At 34.7% G+C, this 20,325-nt stretch overlaps 4 protein-coding genes across 4 annotated transcripts; 3 read left to right on the forward strand and 1 right to left on the reverse strand.

The window, feature by feature from the left end:
* Positions 1-1,395: 1,395 nt before the first annotated feature.
* On the forward strand, positions 1,396-2,813 carry LOC147276877 (CASP-like protein 5C1). The gene is made up of 3 exons (XM_086254874.1): positions 1,396-1,846; positions 2,293-2,425; positions 2,513-2,813. The coding sequence occupies exons 1-3, from the start codon at positions 1,713-1,715 to the stop codon at positions 2,705-2,707; spliced, it is 462 nt and encodes a 153-aa protein (XP_086111000.1). The 5' UTR covers positions 1,396-1,712; the 3' UTR covers positions 2,708-2,813.
* Positions 2,814-4,869: 2,056 nt separating this feature from the next.
* LOC147276878 (Tetratricopeptide repeat (TPR)-like superfamily protein) lies at positions 4,870-7,141 on the reverse strand. Its single transcript, XM_086254980.1, has one exon. It carries the CDS (start codon positions 7,139-7,141, stop codon positions 5,666-5,668), a length of 1,476 nt encoding a protein of 491 aa, XP_086111106.1. The 3' UTR covers positions 4,870-5,665.
* Positions 7,142-9,914: 2,773 nt separating this feature from the next.
* LOC147276879 (uncharacterized) lies at positions 9,915-11,034 on the forward strand. The gene is made up of 2 exons (XM_086254763.1): positions 9,915-10,380; positions 10,636-11,034. Exons 1-2 carry the CDS (start codon positions 9,980-9,982, stop codon positions 10,952-10,954), a joined length of 720 nt encoding a protein of 239 aa, XP_086110889.1. The 5' UTR covers positions 9,915-9,979; the 3' UTR covers positions 10,955-11,034.
* A 5,916-nt stretch (positions 11,035-16,950) lies between these two features.
* LOC147276880 (uncharacterized) lies at positions 16,951-18,676 on the forward strand. The gene is made up of 2 exons (XM_086255576.1): positions 16,951-17,354; positions 18,385-18,676. The coding sequence occupies exons 1-2, from the start codon at positions 16,951-16,953 to the stop codon at positions 18,674-18,676; spliced, it is 696 nt and encodes a 231-aa protein (XP_086111702.1).
* The last annotated feature ends 1,649 nt before the right edge of the window (positions 18,677-20,325 follow it).

The following is a 20,325-nucleotide window of genomic DNA, read 5'->3' on the forward strand; positions in this document are numbered from 1 at the left end:
ATTGCCTCCACTTATTTCACCAAACCAAAAGTATTAAAGAAGCGGGGTACTACAAAGATCTTTGTTAAGAGGGAAATTTTCTTAAATGTGACGGTGAAATGTAAATGTTTTCTACTGTTACAACTTACAACTACAACCCTACATCAATGCACATTCTTTAGTGCTTAGCTTATGTACATCATGATATTAGAATTACTAATTATGTGATGCATGTTGGTCATTTTCTTGGTGGCAGCCAGTTTTGAATACTACTTTGTCATACAGAAACTTTTGAAAACTTGGTATGCAAGGTGGTCATGAGTATAAGCAAATGAGACAATTGTTGCGGGTCTCTAAATATTTAGGACCTATAAATTTTATAAATTTCTTATATATTTTGATGACTTTATTGAGTATTTCATGAAAAAATGATATCCAATACATGTATATGAAGACTCATTTTATGATTTTCCTCGTACTCCAGAATCTTAGAGTAGGTCCTCGATATGTCAACCAAAGAGAATAGTTTATGACAAGGAATTTTGATGGCTTCCTCACATTTAAGAATCCAATTAAATGTTTCAAAATTTAAACCATCAGCTTCTATACTTTATGAATTTTTCTTTTTCTTCTCTGGTAAAGACACTTTCTATAACTGTATACAAAATGCAGAGTAAAAAGCATCCCAGCCCCGACTGTCTCTCCATTCGGTTTAGTCCATTGAGACCATGCCAGCCAAGACAAAAGTGAGGCCAAGTGTCAAATCCATCATAATTAAAGCAATATCATAGATTCATAATTATTCAATCACCATATTTAATAGGGTTAATTTTATTTCAGTATCTCAAGTTTGTTTCAAATTTCAATTTAGTAACTCATGTTTAAAATATTGCAATGTCATACCTCATCTTTCTAATTTGTTACAATGTCATACCTCCGTCAGTATGATTGTTAAGAGATTTCTTAAATACTGATGTGACACTTATATGACACTCTCACAATGTTAACTGGATACCACGTGATCTGACAACATGACACATGGCATAAAAAATAATTTTAAATCTAAAAATTAAAAGGAAAAAAATTAACAATTATGTGCTATGTTTCTAGATTTTTAATTATTTTTATGTCACGTGGCATGACGTGGTCTGTTATCAAATCACGTGACATCCAGTTATTATTGTGAGAGCGTCATGTAAGTGCCACATCAGCATTTAAGAGATCTCTTAATAGCCATACTGACAGAGGTATGACATTGTAACAAATTGAAAAAATGAGGTATGACATTACAAAATTTTAAACATGAGATACTAAATTGAAATTTAAAATAAACTTGAGATACTGAAGTAAAATTAACCCTATTTAATAACAAGCTTTCCACAAGTCCCAACTCCACCTGAAAATTTGCAGAGAAACTACAGTACTACTCTGCACAAGAGAGTAAGGCTAACATTTTCTAAAGCCTCAAAAAGTTTATTTTTCTTCCATGAGAATTCTGATAATCACATAGAATAAAAGAGAGGGAAGGCCAAGACTGTTATTGGGATCTTAGAGATTGTGGGGTTACAACTTACATCTGTCATTGATCAATAGTTGTTCATCATTCAAGGAATTGATCCTGATGCCTAGTTTGGGGTTTGAATGGTTGAGAATTGAAGGGCTAAGATGAACCTTCACAAAGGGGGAGGCAAACCCAGGAAGAGTTGTAGTAGTAGGAGACATGCAACAAGGCCATGGATCATGAGGTACCTGGCTCTGTAGGAACCAGTGCCAGCTTCTCTTTGAGATTGGGCCAGGCCATCTTTTCCTCTGCTTCCCTTCTCTTCATGTCTGTGGGTGTTGAGTTCTACAGCTACACTGCTTTCTGGTAATTTATTTAGTTTTTAATTATTTAATATTTACTTGCCTCATTCTTTTATGGTCTCTCCTTTTTGGAGTTTAGATTTGGAATTTGGTTGGTAATGGTGAAGCCAAAAATAGGGAGTATTATTTGGGTGCTTGATTTTTGCTTCATGAATGTAAATTGAAAGTTGCTTATAGTATAGTGAAACTCAATTTTAAGATTCACTATGGAAATTGGGAAATAGATTTGATTATCCTTTAGCCAGATTGCATTAATAATTAAAGCTGCTACATTTTGTATCCATAAACAAGTAATTGGCTAATGCTAGATAACCAAAAACTTACCCTTAAAATTGGGGGTCATATTGAATGTGGTTGTACATGATCTTGTGTTTTCTCTCAACCTTGGACAAGGCAGTGCATAACATTTATTTAACTTTCCTCTTACATTTTTCCATTTTTACATTATAGCTACCTGGTAACAATCATGGGTCTGGTTATACCATGGAGTTTCACTTTGGCAATGGTGGATGGTTACTCTGTACTTGTTAAATGTCCTCTTCGTCAGCCCGGAATACTGCTGATCATTGTTGTAGGAGATTGGGTAAGCACATTTCTGATACAGCTACATCTATGCACATTCACTCATACTAACAACTTAAAGTGGTTGATCCAACATATATCTCAACAGGTATTATCAGTTCTCACTCTAGCTGCAGCATGCTCAACTGCTAGTGTTGTGGACATCCTGCTCCATGCAAATGGTCCATATTGCCCTCCAAAGTTTTGCAGCAGATATAAAATATCTGCTGCAATGGCTTTCATGTCATGGTTTCTGTCTTTGGCTTCATCTCTTTTCAATCTTTGGTTACTTCCCTCCTTGTGATTCTTATATAGATATATAGCTAGTCTTCCATTTTGGCAGAAATTTGTGATCCATATGAAGGCATTCAATGTTATTTGAAATTGTAGATTTGTACATCATCAGTAGTGTTCAAATCTTAATGAACTCATTGTAAATCATAAATAAAGTTTATTTCATTTATGAAAGCTTGACACTTTTGATGATCAATCTTACATAATGGGTGTGATGTAAACTCACAACCATTTCTGACAACTTAGAAACATAAAAAAAAATATAATTAATGATAATTCATTCCTACCTTACAATTATTAATATAAACATACATCATAACAATGAGTGTTACTCTTTATATGAAGCTTGGAAAAAGTTGAATATATCCCATGAAGATTGATGTTTGACGATTTAATGATCTTTCTCTTCATTAGTTGTAAGAGGCGTGTATTGCTTCCAAGCACAAATTACAAGTTATACAAAGGAGCTCAATCATATTGAGAAATTTCCCAAACATTCATTTTAAAACTATAAAGTTTTCACCAATATCCCAAAATGTTTCTCAAAAAATTTCAATATTATAAAGAAGTTGATTTATAAAAACAAAATTATTTCTAGTGTTAGAAAAAGTAGTATGAAATTCTCAAGTTGTGTACATTATTCATGTATTAAATCTTCATATAATTAGTATGAATGATATGATACATTCTTTGAGTGACACTACACCCTAAAAAATGAATTTTGTGTATTCATCTAGATATCTACAATTACAGTATTTTATTATAAGCATGTTAAAAAATAATTGAAATATTAGGTTAAACACATTTGTTGCACTAATCATCATTACCAATTGCCTTTGACGCTTAGTGTGATGCACAGTTCTTAAATATTGATTTTATTGCTTGATTTAATTGTTTCTTTGATTATTTTTTTATTGTTGTTAATTATTCATGGGCTGATTGTATTATAATTTATATTAGTATTTAAGTTTTTTTTTTTTGCCTTACATTAGTATTTATGTTAAGAGAGCTTTAAACTAAAAACAAAAGCAATCTTAACACAAATCCATATTACCCATAATGATGTTGAGGTTTGAGTTAGGTCATATTTGATGTATTTAACTGAAAAATACAATTGAGAGAATCTTTGCAGAGTTTACGAGAAGACAAAAAAAAACTTTTAGTTACCTATTTATTTATTTTTCAAAAGTTTGCAGGGACCATGGCTCCTGAGCTCATGGAGTCATGGGAAACCGAGTTAGAAACTCTAGGGATCCAACTGAGGGATCACTCTTCATAATCAGGCCATCACCTTTGCATGACCTGCCTTAGCTATTCATTCCCAATACGTAAAGTTTTCTGTATCTATGAGACTATGACTATGACAATCCTTAAACCTGCTCATAAGTAACTTAAAGGTACAGAAGTAAAACATAATTGCCATCCTATGATCAAATTACAATTTTGATCTCTATACTATTTTTCACTTTGATCTCCACATTGGGTTTCTTTTAAGGATTGTTTAATGTGAGGTGGATTGGAATACATATTTTATTTTAAACGTTGATGTTAAACTTTATCAAACTCTGTTTTACACTAGCCATGGAATTTCCAAGTAACACTCTGTTTCCCTTGTGAGAATCTACATTCGATATTGATTGTTATGATCTTAATTCTTAATGGTGGCTGTTTCTTTCCCTCCAGATATGATAGATACACTGCAGCAGCAAGGCTTAGTTTCTTGATTATAGGGGAGAGCAAACACTTGGAATGTGTAACAAGTCTTGGGTTTTTGCTTGCTCTCGGTTTTCATATTGATCGAGTTTGGTTGTTGAACAAATTCATGGGCTAAATGATTACTCAAGGCGAATTTGATTGAGATATGTAGGCCAATCATCAATGATATGGAGATTGCTACTTTTTCATTATTTGAGGTTGTGTTAATTAACGAACCAATTTTGTAACAACCAAGGTCAATCATCTTTTTTCTTTTAATGCCTTTTTTGTGTTCACATATATAAATTATACAATGTCGTTGTATAGAAAAAACTATTTTTCAAATCTTAACACTAAATTTGTTAATTAAATTCTTAACCCTTTTTTTTTTTTTTTTTGTGTACTGGTTTTCTGTGAAGTAATTATTAAGATAAACATACTCATTGTATGAAGCTTGACAAAAGTTTCCCAGATACACAAATAACAACTCATACAAAGGAGCTCACGTTACTATTAACCGAGGAATCACTCTTCATGTTCAGTGCATCACCTTTGCATGACCTGCCTTGGCTTTTCCCAATACTTAAAGCTTCCTCCATGTATCTATGAAAATCCTTAAACGGTTAAGCATGCTCTGCTAGCAGTATATACTTAAAGATCATTCTTTATAAGATCATTGGAAGGGTTCACTAGTATCTTCATTACATCTTCAATACTTTCCATCTTAAAGAAAGCACATTTTTGGAACAAATGTAGCTATCCTTAGGTTCTTGACAATAGGCAGAGTGTCTCCCACACATAGCATATGCTTGAAATTCTCGATATTGGGCAACCGATCAAGGCAAGACTCTCAGCCTCCTTGCAATCTTGTTCTTCACAACTTCATCATCAATCCTGTATTTAGATTATTGAAACCCTTTGCTGTTGGTCTATTCAAGAGCAGGTTCACGGCAAAGCTCCCTTCATATGTCCTAGCCAACATCCATCTATCTTGCTGTGTACGACCTCGGCAGTGTACTTTACTACTTTCCATATGTTTCCAACTGTGCCTGTATCAAAGAATAGGTTGGTACTTGTACATTAGACAAACCCTCTCATTTAACTGCATAAGAAACATAAACCTAAGATGGCATTTTCAGGTGGTGTGCCTAAGTTACGTCAAGAACCAAGCTTTAAGTTTCAATGGACCAAGCTTCAACCCAAATATTAAAGGGATAATGGCATGCCTTTTGATTTCCAAGCTAGGCTCATGCTGTAGACAAACAGAACTTATCTAATCCCCATTCCTACACATCTGAGCATCCAACATTTCGTTCCTCAACATTTCTGCTACTTCCTTGTTCCCTTGTTTCATATAGCCGCTGATAAAAGAACCATAGATTTCGGAATTCGGTTTAAATCCCTTTCCCACCATCTGTGCCTGAAGCTTAAGCGCTTCTTCCAACTTCCCCTCCTCACACAACCCTCTTATCAGAAACTCATAACTCTTCTCTGTCGGACAAAAACCAAAATCTACCATTGCACCTCTCACAACCTCCAAAGCTTCTAAAACCCTACTCTCACCACAAAGCCCTCTAATCAACTCATCCATTGTTGAACTCTCGGGCCTAAAATCTTTCCTCAGCATATCCTTATAGACAAGCATTGCCGAATCAACATTTCCCATTTTACAGTACCCACTAATAAGATGCTCATAAGTGGCACTAGTACTCTCTATTCCACTCAATCCCATTTCTTTGAAAAACTCTTCAGCCTCTTCAATCTCTCCAATTTTGCAAAACCCACCAATCATAGTGTTATAAGCAACAGCATCAGCCTCCACACTCCTAGCTCTCATTTCTTCCCACAACTCCTTTGCTTCACTCACTCTCTCTTCCTCCCAATAACTTGCCATCAAAATACTATAACTATAACCATTAGGACAGCAATTCGACTCGGTCATTCGGTCCCAAATCACCTTCACCATCTCCACCACACCATCCTGATAAAAACCCAACATCAATGCATTGAAAGTTTCCACATTGGGGCTAATTCTAGCTACCCTTTTCATATTTTGCTCTAAAACCTCACAATCCAATCCAAAAACCTCTCTATAAATCTCGTAACCAGCATACGCACCTCGACTCCGCGAAACGTTCCGAATCAAAGCATTGCAGGTGGTCAATCCTGGATTAATACCACGAGACAATAACATTCTCGCAATCTGAATTGCCGGGTCGATTTTCTTTGACTCCAAGCAAGCTTTGATTAGCAAATCAAACACAAACGGAGCCGACCCACAAAGCCTGTAGGTCTTCACGAGGGTCTCAAACACTTTCAAAGGTGGGTCGGATTCCGGGTCATCGAGATTCTCGGACTCGGAGACCCGAATGGCAGTCCGAATGAAGGAGTAAGCTTGGGACCTGAGGCGGGATCGAGCAAGAATGTGGATGATGGTGGAGTAGGAGTGGAGGTTGTGGTTGCAGAGGGACTTGGTTTTGGTCCAGAGGAAGAAGCTGAGGGCAAGACGGGGGTTGTTTTTGATGTGGAGGGCAATTTGGGAAAAGTCAACTGGGTTGAAGCCGTCGGGGTAGAGAGTGTGGAGGTAGCCCCAGCGAGACTTGGAGCGCAGCTGGGTTAGGATGGAGACGACAGTGGAGATTTCAGGGTTGGTTTGATCGGACGGTGGGGATGAGGAGAAGTGGGAGAGGGAGAGGGGCTTGGGTTTTGTTGTTGGAAAAAGGTTGCGTTTGAGGATTTGAACGGCCATTCGAACCAGAGAGCTGAGAGACTGAGACAGGAGAGAGAGAAAAGAAGAAGAGGAAGAAAGAGCTGGGCCGGGAGCACGTGTAAGGCCCAAAGTTATTGCAAAAGGAGGCCCATTGAAAAAAAGTACAGGCATCCAAAAAAGTAATTATTGTGTACGATCATTACTAAATTACTTTACGTGATAATGTAACATTTATACATAATAATTTTTCGCAAAGTCGCTCGCTAGCTTGATAGTTGACACCCAGGTTTTCATAACTATAAATTTAACATTTGCAAATGACTTTAAAAGCCTTAAATAATTATATATTTATGAAAATGGTTAAGAATAAAACATAAATATTTGAAAAAATAGAGGAAGAAGTGTAGCCCTCATCGGTGGTAGCGGCAGAGGTCTATGAGGTCGCCGAACTCCGCTATAGAAACTAACGACTCTGTTAGCTTATACCACCAATCTCCATCAAGATCAGGTAAACTTGAAGGTCCTATTATTCGATTCAAGATTATGTATTTATCACCAAATCATATACAAATTTCTTATAAAAAATAGACACACAAGGATCATCAAAAATTTATGATACACTTTTTATTATTTATTTTAATTTTAAAAAAATCGTATTTACAAATGCTTTATTCAAATAAAAAGGCATCAAATGAGTTGCAATTGATGTACAGTATTGCAAGTTTGAAACAAGTGGGCAATCACCAAAAAGAAAAAAAGGACAGTTTATCAGAGATTCAGAGTCATATATTAACTAAAAGGTCAAAAAAATTTGTATTCATTAGTGTACTAAAAGAGGGGGATGGGATGGATGAAGACATGAAACAGAGAGAAAGAATCACATTCATATTCATTGTTCCCTTGCAAGTACAACCCTGCACTTCAAACCATTGGATATATAATTATATATGATATGGATAATTACCACACACTTCAACTCCACTTATATATTTGGAATATTCCAGATGTTTCTTCTTACCAAAAGAAACAAAAACAAAAGTGCAAGAAAAAAAAAAGGAAACTAACTACCATCAAATTAATTATTGGTTTACACTTTACAGAATCATTTGATTCGATCTTGATCTTGTTAGTCAATGTTCGTGAGCAGTACTTGAGCACTGTGATTGGATATATGGGTGTACTCAACAGTTTTAGTGCACACATAGTTTTCATATATGTCATTAACAAATGATGAGTAGTGTGTCTTCTTTGTATTGGTTTGTAGATGCAATTGTCAATAATAATTGATGGTGGTGTTGGTGCAATTGGCTGCATGGATCCTGAAAATTATGAATATATGGATATTGATTGATTGAGAATCAGTTCTTTAGGATAGTGATGATGATGATGGGGTCATAGGCACCTGGTTGAAGATACAAATGGATAGCATGCATGCTAAGCAATTCTCAATTAGAAGCAATTGAGACTTGAGAAGTTAGAGATAAAAGTTTTCTAAGAAAGGGAATTGGTTCCCCCACGTCATGCATTCTTTCTTGAAAGCAAAGGAAAAATATACTAGGCAGTAGTCATTATTAACTCCTCATGGTCACGTTTGCCTTTCATATACATGCATGGTTTGGACATATATATACAAATAGTGGTGCCTAGCTTCTCAAAGAAGGTTAATCGTATTTGCGTATTTTCGATCATTCAATTAATTTCATTAATTGATCAATTTTTGGTTATCAAAAATTTTAAAAAAATTAGCATGTATAACCGTAATATTATATATATAACATGCTAGATATTGATCAATCCGTATGCTTATCCACATTCAGTTAGTTCCTATGTATTATTGAATTTCTCTATTTGTGGGATTGATCCACGTACATAATTGACAATTCTATTATATAAGATATCCAACGTACGCCACAGATTTGATGATTCTTATTGACACAGTATTTTCAACTGTAAAAGGTTTACTAGGTTTATACTAATTAATTGTGTTTTAATTATAATACTAGCTAGAATATCACCTTGAGATATGGTTAATCACGACCAACTTTTTTAGATGCTTGATTCTTATTCTGTTTACGGAATTCTAAAGTTTTTGATAAGTGCATGATTCCTCTAGTAATTAGTATTAATATCCTCCTTAATCCTAGCTTGATGATCTCGATCGTATATATGTACCTAAAATATTCTTAACATATTCGAGCTTTAAATAGTTGTTAATTCCACAATCATATTCCCTAAAAGAACCTGTTCAGTTGCATGTTACGAAATTTACAATTTAAGACTTAACTCTTATCATCAGCTGATTAACAATTTTTGCTTAACAAACACGTACACTAACTACCTCAGCCCCATTCATGAAATTGATATCATGTTCCCTTGCTAGCTTGCATGCTTCCATAGTTGTGCAATAATGGTGGATGATTAATTAATTCAATTTCATGATCAATACTGTACGTGGGTTTTAATTAATTAATTATAAGTTACCTATTTATTTCCATTTTCTTTATTTTTTTCTTCTAATTTTCTCTTTTGGGTACATTCGTTTTTTGTGTAACTATAGGAGGACAGAAAAATACTACGTAATTAAAGTGATAACAATTCGTATATATTCTTATGTGACAAGACCTATACATGTCCCTTGTGTCTGCCCTTTACCTTATTGACTTGGTGATTCTCATGCACACTCATAAACCACCACCTTCACCCACCATCCCAAAGCATAATTCCCTCCAATTGCTTCAACCACAAGCTAACCCAAGTTTAAATAACACCCAACTAATCACTTCAATTAAAACCCTCCCCTTTATATATTGCCCCAAAGGGGTTTAATTTCTTTACTACAAGTCACAAAATTAAGCCACCCCAAAAAGCTAGCTAGCCATGAAATACAGTGAGATATCACACTTCAGCCACCCCCAACACAAGCTCAAGTTTGAGTACACAGAAATCCCATTCAAGTGTGATGGTTGCAAGGAGGTAGGCATAGGCTCAAGATACAAGTGTGCCACATGTGACTTTGATCTCCACATGCACTGTGCAATTCCATCTCCCTCCATCTACCACCCTTTCTACACCAAGTGCTCCTTCCAGTTCCTCGCAAGGCCGCCCGGGGATAACCCGCGCTTCTGCAATGCCTGCGAGAAGGACGTGACCGGGTTCGTGTACCATTGCAACACCTGCGGGTTCGACCTCCATCCCTGCTGTGCAAAGCTGCCCATGATGCTTGATGATGGGGAGGTCAAGCTCTATTTGTATAGGAAAGTGAGTTCCTCCTGCCACAGGTGTGTATGATCTAAATTTCGATATTATTCTCCAAATTTGTTCGATATTTTTTTTTCTCGAACTAGTATTGATATTAGATTCAATATTTGTCCCATATTTTTTTTATCCTAAGACCCAACCTACAAGGCTGGTTCCGTTCTATTTCACTCAAAATAGTTTTCATATAACTTCTTGATATCTTGTAATTAATATCTATATTGTCAAACCTCACATATTTTGGTTATTAATTAACATCGATATTTAATACCTTGTAGATGTGGGCGTAAAGGGCGTAGCTGGAGCTACAGGTCCAAATGCAAGAAATACAATCTGCATGTTGCATGTGTGAAGGAAATGCTTGTGGAAAGTTGGCATGCTTTTTTGGGGTCACATGGGAAAAGTAATAGGAAATTGGAGATGACCAGAATTCCTAGCCTTAAGAATACGCTGCAGACCCATCACCATAAGAGCAAAGGGAAGGTGAAGAAGTGCTGTGAGATGGCTGGGTTGGCTGTACAGTTTGTGATATCAGCTGTGCTGGGTGATCCAACGACTCTGATTGCTGGGGTTATTGGGTCGTTCATGTCACGCTGATGATGGGGTTTAGTGAAGATGTTAGAAGATGGATGGGAGATAAAGGTACCCATGATCGTGTAATATGATTAATAAATTAATTATGTTACAATCAAATCTATAGCTTAATTTACTAATTCGAAAGTGGCCAAATTAGATATAAACACCAAATTAGCACTGTGAATTTTAAAATTAGGTCATGCATTTTAAAATAATTTACAATGAATAAATATATTAGTGCAAAACTTTAAATACCGGATATGAGATTTTACTCTCAATACTTGCACAATTAAAGTCAAATGTAAATAGAATATGTGGTAGTGACACGGTGACACCATCCATTTTACACGTAAAATTGAACAGTCAAAAGGAATGACGGCCTTGGGCTTGTTAAATCTTTGTTGGGCTCAGTTTTGGTTTTGTTGAAACTCCTTCAATCATTTTAATCTTAAGGCCCATGATTAATGGTGGACTGATAGGCCAGAACTGTAGGTTTTCTTAAGTTCTTGATCTTGCAACTATAAGTAAAAATTACACTTGAGCTTAGGCCCCGTTTGGGATTGCGGTGGAAGATCCAAAAGCTGCTGTGGATGACAATTCTCAATCACCTACAGCAGTTTTGGTGTTTGGTAAAAAAATTAAAAACTGTTTTTTTCCCACAATTCTCAACTCACCACAACAAAAACAGAAAGCAGGTTTCTAAGTGCTTTTGAAAGCTGCAGTGAATCACAGCAACAATGAATATTTTATTTTACCCATAATATCTTCATTGATTTCTATATTTTAAATTAAAAAATATGTCCATTGTTAGTTATATTTTATATTGTGATAATTAATTATAATATTTTATTTGCACGATTAAAATTATAATATACCTAAAAAAATAATAGACATACTTATTTAATAATGTTGTTCTTAGAAAAATTAATGCTAATAAAAATTTGTAGCAAAAAATTTAAAAAACAAGTAAAACACATGTTATTTTTACCAAACAAATAAGTGAAAGACACTTTTAGCATCATGTCTATTTTAGTAATTATTCACAGTCACAGCACTTTTACATTAACATTTACCAAACACTTTGATACTGTTTTTTGCACTCACAACACTTTTGAAAACATACTTTACCAAACACTCAGCTGCTTTACTTTACAGCTGACTTTACTTCACAGCTGTTTTACCTCACAGCTATTTTTTCACACAGCAATACCAAACTGGCCTTTAGTTCAAGTGGCCACAAAGGGCGAAATAATGAATTAGGTTGTTGTTGAATCAAGGGTTTAATTCTCTCTATCTCTCTGTTTAATTTTTCAAATTTTTTTATCTTGAAATAATGAATTAAGTTGTTGTTGGCATATGTTCCTAACTCATGAATTAAGGGTATACACTTGCATTATCACTAAAAATTGAAGAACTAAATGTTATGAGATATACCCAAGGGTTTAAATTTCGATTTTGAGGGGATCCGAAATTTTAACACTGATTCGACAATATTTCGGAATATTTCGGCGAAATATTCGAAATTTTGGGCGAAATTTCGAACACCCTAACAGCCAAATTTTTTGAATTTCAGAGAAATTTCGACGAAATTTCGCTCACTTACCCAGAAAGTCAGAAACCCAGCCCAGCGAACCCTCACGCAGTCACGCCTTCTCGATCTCACTCGATCTGCAGCGCGCGCCGCTTTCTCCTCTCTCCTCCATCTTCTCCTTGGCTTGCTGGACTGGACTCATCTCTCTCTCTCTCTCTTCTCACCGATTCTGTTCTGTTCTCGGCTTCTCGAACTTCTCTGTCTTCTCACCAACTCCGGCCACCTCGAAGCATCCAGCCACCTAGCTCGAAGCCTCCGGCCACCTCTCAGCCTTCGGCCTCTCTCTCTTAAGTCTTAAGACTCTTAACAGACTATTAACAATTGTAACCGTGTAATGTATATTTTTTCAACAAACCATCGAAATTGTTAACATGGATGACTCATTCAAACAATAATTCCAATTGACAGTATAAGAGTATAAGACCAAGTTCTTTTTTATCCAAAGACATAAAGACCATAAGTTGAGGCCTAAAGTCAATAAAAAAGTAACTGTGATGTAAATAATTTTTCATTTTTTGATAAGAAATAGTATTTACGTAAATGGGGAGAGGAAACATAAAAAAGGAAAATAATTAAGTAGAAATTTGTAAGTATACTGTATATTATCAATTTATCACGGCTAAAGCAGTAGAGCCTAAATGGCTAAATCTGCCGAAATCTAATAGATGTACAATTTATTAGATTAAATTGGGTTACAAATTTACAATTTATTAGACTCTCGGTCCTAAATCTAATAGATTAGATATTTAGATTTACAATTCTTACAGTTATAATTTTTTAAGATAAATTATTATCACCTATTAATATATTATCTAAGATCAATAACATATTTTGGGTTACTTGTAAATTATATTGATCTTGGGTTGATTTATATAGATTTGGAATTAATTGTATGATTTTGGGTTGATTTTGATTTGTATAATTTGTATGATTTTGGGTTAATTTTGATTTGTGTAATTTGTATGATATATAAATATTGATATGGAAGTTGAAATTGGTAATATGATATGGAATTGAAATTGTATGATTTGTTAATAATTAATATTGAATTTGTATAATTTGTTAATAGTATCTAATATGTGTCATGTATGTAATTGCCAAATTGGTAATTTAGAATTAGTGAAATTAATATGGAGTTGGTAATAAATTAATATGAAATTAGTAATATGGAAATGGAATTGGTGATATGATATGAAATTACAAATTAGTAATATAGAATTGCCAATTGGTAATATCAATATGATATGAAATTACTAATTAGTAATAACTAATATGATATTAATTTCTTGGTGATATACTGATATGATGATACTGAAGACGACGGAAATTTTGAACCTCCTAGAAACTCTATGTAGTATTGATTACTTTTGTAATTCATGTGGCAATATTGTAGTAAAAATAAAATTGAGGTGTTATTGAAGTAATTATTAATTAGTGAAGCATTTTTTTAACAGTATTTGCCTCTAGCGCACATTATATTCATCACATATCACATGAACGTACCATATAATTTGGTTTTTTCAATGTTTTTTATCAATGTAGTAGATAATATGTTAAATAAACATATGGTAAAGTTTCATTCAAAATTTCTGTATTTTGATAACAATTTCCGTCGTTTCCGTCGAATTTTTGTCAAAATTTAAAATTTTTTGAAATTTCCGTCGAAATTTCCTCGAAACCCGAAATTTTATTCCTTGGATATACCAATGTTAATATGTTGTTAACAGGTTGAAAAATTAAAATGATTTAATTATTAAAATTATTATATATAATAAAAACAAACATTGAAGTAGATGGAGCCGAATATGCATGGTGCATGCCCCTAAGACAATATCTAATTAGGAGTTAGGACATACAAGAAATATAAATAGTCGTTGAGAAGCATGCAATAAATAAATTAGTACTTAATTAATAATTATGGTCCGGCCATCGATCGCTTTTAAAATAATGAAAGAAGCATCCACATCATTACACCAAAGAGGCCGGAAAGGAAATTGTGAAGGAAGTTGCATCCATCGATCACTTTCATACGAATTTTACAAATGGCCTTGAAGTAGTCCTTGACGTCGCTTACCAATTGCAACCCAAATAAAGGGTCAAAAACTAATGACAAGGCAATGCCTGACTTAATTATGCATGTTAGTCCAAATATAATTAATTATATACAATTGGAAAAATTGATGAAGAATGCATATGACAAATTTAATTAATTAAAAATTTAACCTTTCTTTCCTTATCTAAAGCTATGCTAATTAGCCTGGATGTGTTTTGTCTTGACCATGCATAAACACGTTCATCCCCAGATTTATTGTAATATGTAGAGAAATACTAGCTATATATGTAGTTTCTCATTTCGACATTCTTCATCTATTTTATATTTTCTCCTGCAGTTTTATAATTGAAACCGTTCATATTCTAAATCACCTTTTAAGATCATTTTTGCAAAAATATTTAACTAAATCGAAAACCATTTAGTTATTTAATGTACTGTTATTAAATAATAAATGGAGAATTTGATTGTTACCAAATTTTGTAGTACGTTATGTTATAACAGTTAGATAAGCAAACAATATTAGAGGCCAAAAATAAATGTTATAACAGTGTTAGATAAGCAAACAATAATCGATTTGATTGACTTATTTTTTTACAAAGATATTTGAGGGCAATTTGTAAATATGAAAAAGATTTAGTGATTTATTTGTAACTAACCCCTTTAAAAAATGAACAGTTTCAATCATAAAACTGCATTGTAGATTGGGTAGGAGAAGAGAGAAGGTAGAAAGCCACAATGTATATATGTATTTCTCATTTATACATATGTATGTATATATGAGCAACCTGAATATATATATATATACCCGTTTTCCCTTAATTAGGGGGTCCTATTTTATACATCTTGACAAATTGTCTGACATTTCACGATGCAGTCCTCATTTTTATTTTTAACCATAGGCTTATTCATACCATTGCCCCTTATAAGATACACTTTTTTTCACTTTGCCCCCTAAAACTTAAATTCTCTCAGTTTGCTACCTGAACTTCACACAGTTGTTGCAAAACACCCTATGCCGTCAACTCTGTCAATTTTTCCGTTAAAAAGCTGACGTGGCACCTATATAGCATGAGTGAGACCCTTTCTTAGTTATGTAATATCCATGTGGACACAAAAACTAATAAAAAATCATTTTTAAACTAAAAAATAATAAGATTCATGTCAATTTTTTTGTCCACATGGATCTTACATAACTAGAAAAGGGTCCTACCCATGCTATATAGGTGCCATGTCAGCTTTTTTAACGGAAAAATTGACAGAGTTGACAGCATAGGGTGTTTTGCAACAACTGTGTGAAGTTCAGGTGGCAAACTGAGAGGATTTAAGTTTCAGGGGGCAAACTGAAAAAAAGTGTATCTTACAAGGGGCAATGGTATGAATAAGCCTTAACCATATTAATTACCATGTTAGATATCCAGGAAAAGATGAATATTAATTCTATCAATCTTTAGGTACTTGAAAGATATGTGTCACTTAATTTCAAACCCTTACAATTTCTTTTAAAACTCGACTATCTTCCTAGTTTTAGGTTAAATGAAATTAGCTCGATTAGAATTGCTTAAGAATGTAGTTTCTATCACATTCACATTTAATTTTCATATATATATGAGATTAAATACGGGTCTAACTTTCCAATAAATGATCACCGAGTACATCTTCGGTGTTCCTTGTAACTCCAAAAGGTGAGGCAGTGGCGGAGCCACAATGGGGCCATTAGGGTTACATGACCCCAATAGTTAAGTTGTTTTACTCCTACAATTTTGGATCTGATCCCATTATTCTTTTAGACAAAAAAATTTTGATCCTACTTTTTATGAACATTAGAAGGTGGCCGGGTTTCTTATTTGAATATAAATAGTACGTGTGTTACTTTAGTTTCTGTGTGTGCTTTTAGCTATTGGCCGGCTTGTTGTGTTTGTATCTTTGGATTAGTTTAATTGGTTTTTTATTTGAATATTTATTTTATGTCTGCTAAATAAATGAAAATGACATAAATTGTAAATATCTTTTTATTAACTATAGTTGGATCTCACAACAATTATCTTCAAGAAGCTAAGATAAGTAATTAAATACAACAGCTGAAAAATTTTCTATTAAATTATAGTAGGAAGGAGAAAATTTTCTATTGTTATCATGCTCCTATTATGATTAATTTATGGCTAGGTAACTGAGGTGAGGAAAGCTCTTGACTTTAATCCCCATCCGAAACTTCTCTCCAATTGCATATATGCTTGCTTCAGCCACAAGATAACCCAAGTTTTAATTTCACATAATTAACCACTACTTCAATCAAAACCCTCCCTCTCTATATATTGTCCCTGTTTAATTTCCTTATACTACAGTAATCACAAAAATTAGTCCCCCCAAAAAGCCATGAAATACGATAAGATAAAACACCCCAGCCACCCCAAACACAAGCTCATGTTACAGTCGACAGAAATCCCATTCAAGTGTGATGGGTGCAAGGAGGTAGGCATAGGGTCATGCTACACTTGCAAGGCATGCAACTTTGACCTGCACGTGCAGTGTGCCATACCTTCTCCCTCCATCAACCACCCTTTCTACACCAAGTGCTCCTTCCAGTTCCACTCAAGCCCGCCGGCCGGGAATAAGCCGCAGCCGTGCAGTGCCTGCAAGAAGGACGTAATCGGGTTTGTGTACCATTGCACTGCCTGCAAATCTATCCTCCACCCCTGCTGCGCCATGCTGCCCATGCTGCTTGATGCTGGGAAGGTCAAGCTCTATTTGTATAAGAAAGTGAACTCCTCCTGCCACAGGTGTGTATTATAATCTAAAACGTCGATATTATTCTCCATATTATTTCTGTTTTTTTTTTTTTTTTTAAATTAGTATTGATACTAGATACATATTTTTCGTATAATTTTTTTAGTATATTATTATTTCATTTCTGATAACAGTAAATGATTGATTAATCCATTTTGAAGCTTGTCATGATAAAATAATTTACTTAGGGCCGTTTGGATTGGGGATTTGGATTTGGATTTCAAATTCATGTATTTCAAATTCTTAGATTTCAAATCCTATTATTTGGATAAAAAAAAATGAAATATAAGAATTTCAATTTAAGAATTTTTAATTTATATATATATTGGTTGGAAAAGTGACCGGAGGGGTCGCCGAAAAGTTGACCGGCGGTCGTTGCCGGAAAGTTGCCGGTGGTGGTCGCCGGCGATTGTGGCCGGAGATGATGAGAGAGAGAAAGAGAGAGGGAGTGTGGTGGTGGTATTTTAAATATCTAGTTTGAGAAAGTATTTGAAACTCATGGATTTGGGCCTCTAAAATCTACCATGGATTTGGGCCAAATTCAAATTCATACCTTAAATTGAATCCAAACATGAAAATTTTAATTTGAGGATTTCAAATCCAAATCCACACCATGAAATACAGGTTTCCAAATGGGGGATACGTTATCAAATGAGTGATGTCTCTTTGTAGGATCAAGCACTTGACGGTTTTTTTCTTCTTTTTGTACTGGACTGATTGTACAGTTTCAAAGCTTAAAATGATAAATATATAGTAGCTAACAAAGTTAGGGTAAATGTAATTCTAGATGAATATACTTGTTACTTGTTAGTTCTGTTTATTTTCACTATTTAATTTGAAGTGTACCTGGTGAAAAGAAGATATGAAGAAAGAAGGAGAAGAGGTTTTTTGGAAGATATATGATGGACCCCACGGTTTTTGCGTAGCTTCTTGATATTTGCCACTAATCAATATCTATATTTTCAAACCCTCGATTTATATATGCTAACATCGATACTTAATTAATAATTTAATACCTTGCAGATGTGGGCGTAAAGGTGGAGGGTGGAGTTACAGGTCGAAATGCAAGAAATACAATCTGCATCTTGCATGTGTGAAGGAAATGGAAGTATGGCATGAGCTTTTGAGACATGGGAAAAGTAGTAGAAAAATGGAGTTAAATATGCTGCAGACCCATCATCACCATAAGAGCATATTAGGGAAGATGAAGAAGTGCTGTGAGATTGCTGGGATTGCTCCAAAGCTTGTCATATCAGCGGTGTTGGGTGATCCGACGACTCTGATTGTTGGGCTTATTGCACTACAACAAAATTAAGCAAAGGCAACCAATTTTTTTTGGTAGGAACAGATGCAACTGCCACTGTTGTTAATTTGTATTGCCCATTGCCACACTGCAGTCATCATATATCATGTTGGCGGTTGGTGTTGGGGTGGCAAGGGAGCTAAGGCCACCCACATGTAAGAATGGTGGAAGCTTCTGCCAAAACCTGCCATGACAGTCTGTAAGATCCAATCCTCACCAATGCTGCAGTTAGTTGGTTTCAATTGTTCACCATATCTAATGAGGTTGCTATATTGGTGGAGGGTTGATATTATTAAATAATAATATGTCATGGCCGGATTCTTCTACTGTCTTGTTAAAAGTGGGTTAGCTAGCTCACTAATTCCAATAGTTGGTTGCTGCATTCCCACCTTTTTGGTATTAGTTTCTAATTTGGTTTCAGTAATTAAATATCCTCCACCATGCAAAAAAAAAATGCTTACTAATTAATAGTAATGAATTTTCATGTAACCTCAATGCACACTACTAACTAATAAATTGATCATAAAATCTGAAAACACATGCTTGAACTGAAAGTAACTTGCATTACACATATATATCAGTTGAAGCCTAAATTACAAATCATTCTATCAGTTTCCTTCAACATTCTTACAACTAGAAGCATCTAAAACAATTAAACTTGGTCATGCAACAGCTCCAAACCCGCTACAAAATACGTAGATACCCTGCCAGTTTTCACAAAAAAAATGACCAAGCTTTCACCGTCAATATCATCCCCTTCAAGATCCTTCTTCACGAACTCAAGATCCTTCAATACCATCAATCTCACAGAACTACAAAATGAAATTTCTTTAATTGTACCACCAAAATAAATATATAAATGTCCCGATAATTATGTACCTTAAGCATGCAGCTTTATCCTTTTGACTTGTTGGTGCTTCAGTAGTAACTCCCTCAGCTTCAAGAACACCATTTACAAGTCATAGAGCGCATATATGTTAAATTTATTGATAAACAAACTTTTTTGTTGTACTTATATAGAATTAACCAACAACAATACTTAGCCATTGTGCATCATCTAAAATCTACACAAATATATACACCAATATATAAACCATGCAATGTTGAATGTTCCATATTGATGTAGAACAAGAAGTGGATTCGAAGCTTGAGGACCGGACCTCTCCTTAGAGGATCGGACCTTCAAAAACTCACTATTGAAGCTATGAAGCTGAGGACTGGACCTCCTTCTTGAGGTCCGGATCTCCAGAACCTCCAACAGCTCCCAGCATTACCATGAAGACCGGACCTCTCCCATGAGGTCCGGACCTCTAGAGCCAACACCCCACCCCAGTTTCATCTTATTCCTATCTTTTCCCTCTTTCTTTAATCACCACGTTATTCTCCTTGCTGATGCCTCTTCCACATTTCTTTAATATCTTCCTCTTTCTTTTTTTATAATCACATTCCCACTTCTTTAGTCATCTCCCATCATTCTTTTCCCCAACAACTCCCCCCACCTGCATTTCTTAACCAATTCCCACAACCCCCATGCTTCCATTTTTCTATTCCTCCCCCATAAATTAGCCTTAACTTGTCTACTTTTTGAGAGTGTCCACTAGACTACCAGCAAAGAAGAAACTTCAAAGTGCACAGAGAACTTCATTTTTGACTTAAAATTC

This window comes from Dryas octopetala, chromosome 8 (assembly GCF_963921425.1).
Source record: "Dryas octopetala chromosome 8, drDryOcto1.1, whole genome shotgun sequence".
Lineage (NCBI taxonomy): Eukaryota > Viridiplantae > Streptophyta > Magnoliopsida > Rosales > Rosaceae > Dryas > Dryas octopetala.

What these genes read in the sequence shown, in the direction of transcription:
- LOC147276877 (XM_086254874.1), top strand. Translation starts at nt 1,713, where the DNA reads ATGGATCATGAGGTACCTGGCTCTGTAGGAACCAGTGCCAGCTTCTCT. An exon ending in TACAGCTACACTGCTTTCTG is followed by an intron (nt 1,847 to 2,292) that starts GTAATTTATTTA and finishes TTTACATTATAG; the next exon opens with CTACCTGGTAACAATCATGG. An exon ending in TCATTGTTGTAGGAGATTGG is followed by an intron (nt 2,426 to 2,512) that starts GTAAGCACATTT and finishes ATATCTCAACAG; the next exon opens with GTATTATCAGTTCTCACTCT.
- LOC147276878 (XM_086254980.1), bottom strand. Translation starts at nt 7,141, where the DNA reads ATGGCCGTTCAAATCCTCAAACGCAACCTTTTTCCAACAACAAAACCC.
- LOC147276879 (XM_086254763.1), top strand. Translation starts at nt 9,980, where the DNA reads ATGAAATACAGTGAGATATCACACTTCAGCCACCCCCAACACAAGCTC. An exon ending in GTGAGTTCCTCCTGCCACAG is followed by an intron (nt 10,381 to 10,635) that starts GTGTGTATGATC and finishes AATACCTTGTAG; the next exon opens with ATGTGGGCGTAAAGGGCGTA.
- LOC147276880 (XM_086255576.1), top strand. Translation starts at nt 16,951, where the DNA reads ATGAAATACGATAAGATAAAACACCCCAGCCACCCCAAACACAAGCTC. An exon ending in GTGAACTCCTCCTGCCACAG is followed by an intron (nt 17,355 to 18,384) that starts GTGTGTATTATA and finishes AATACCTTGCAG; the next exon opens with ATGTGGGCGTAAAGGTGGAG.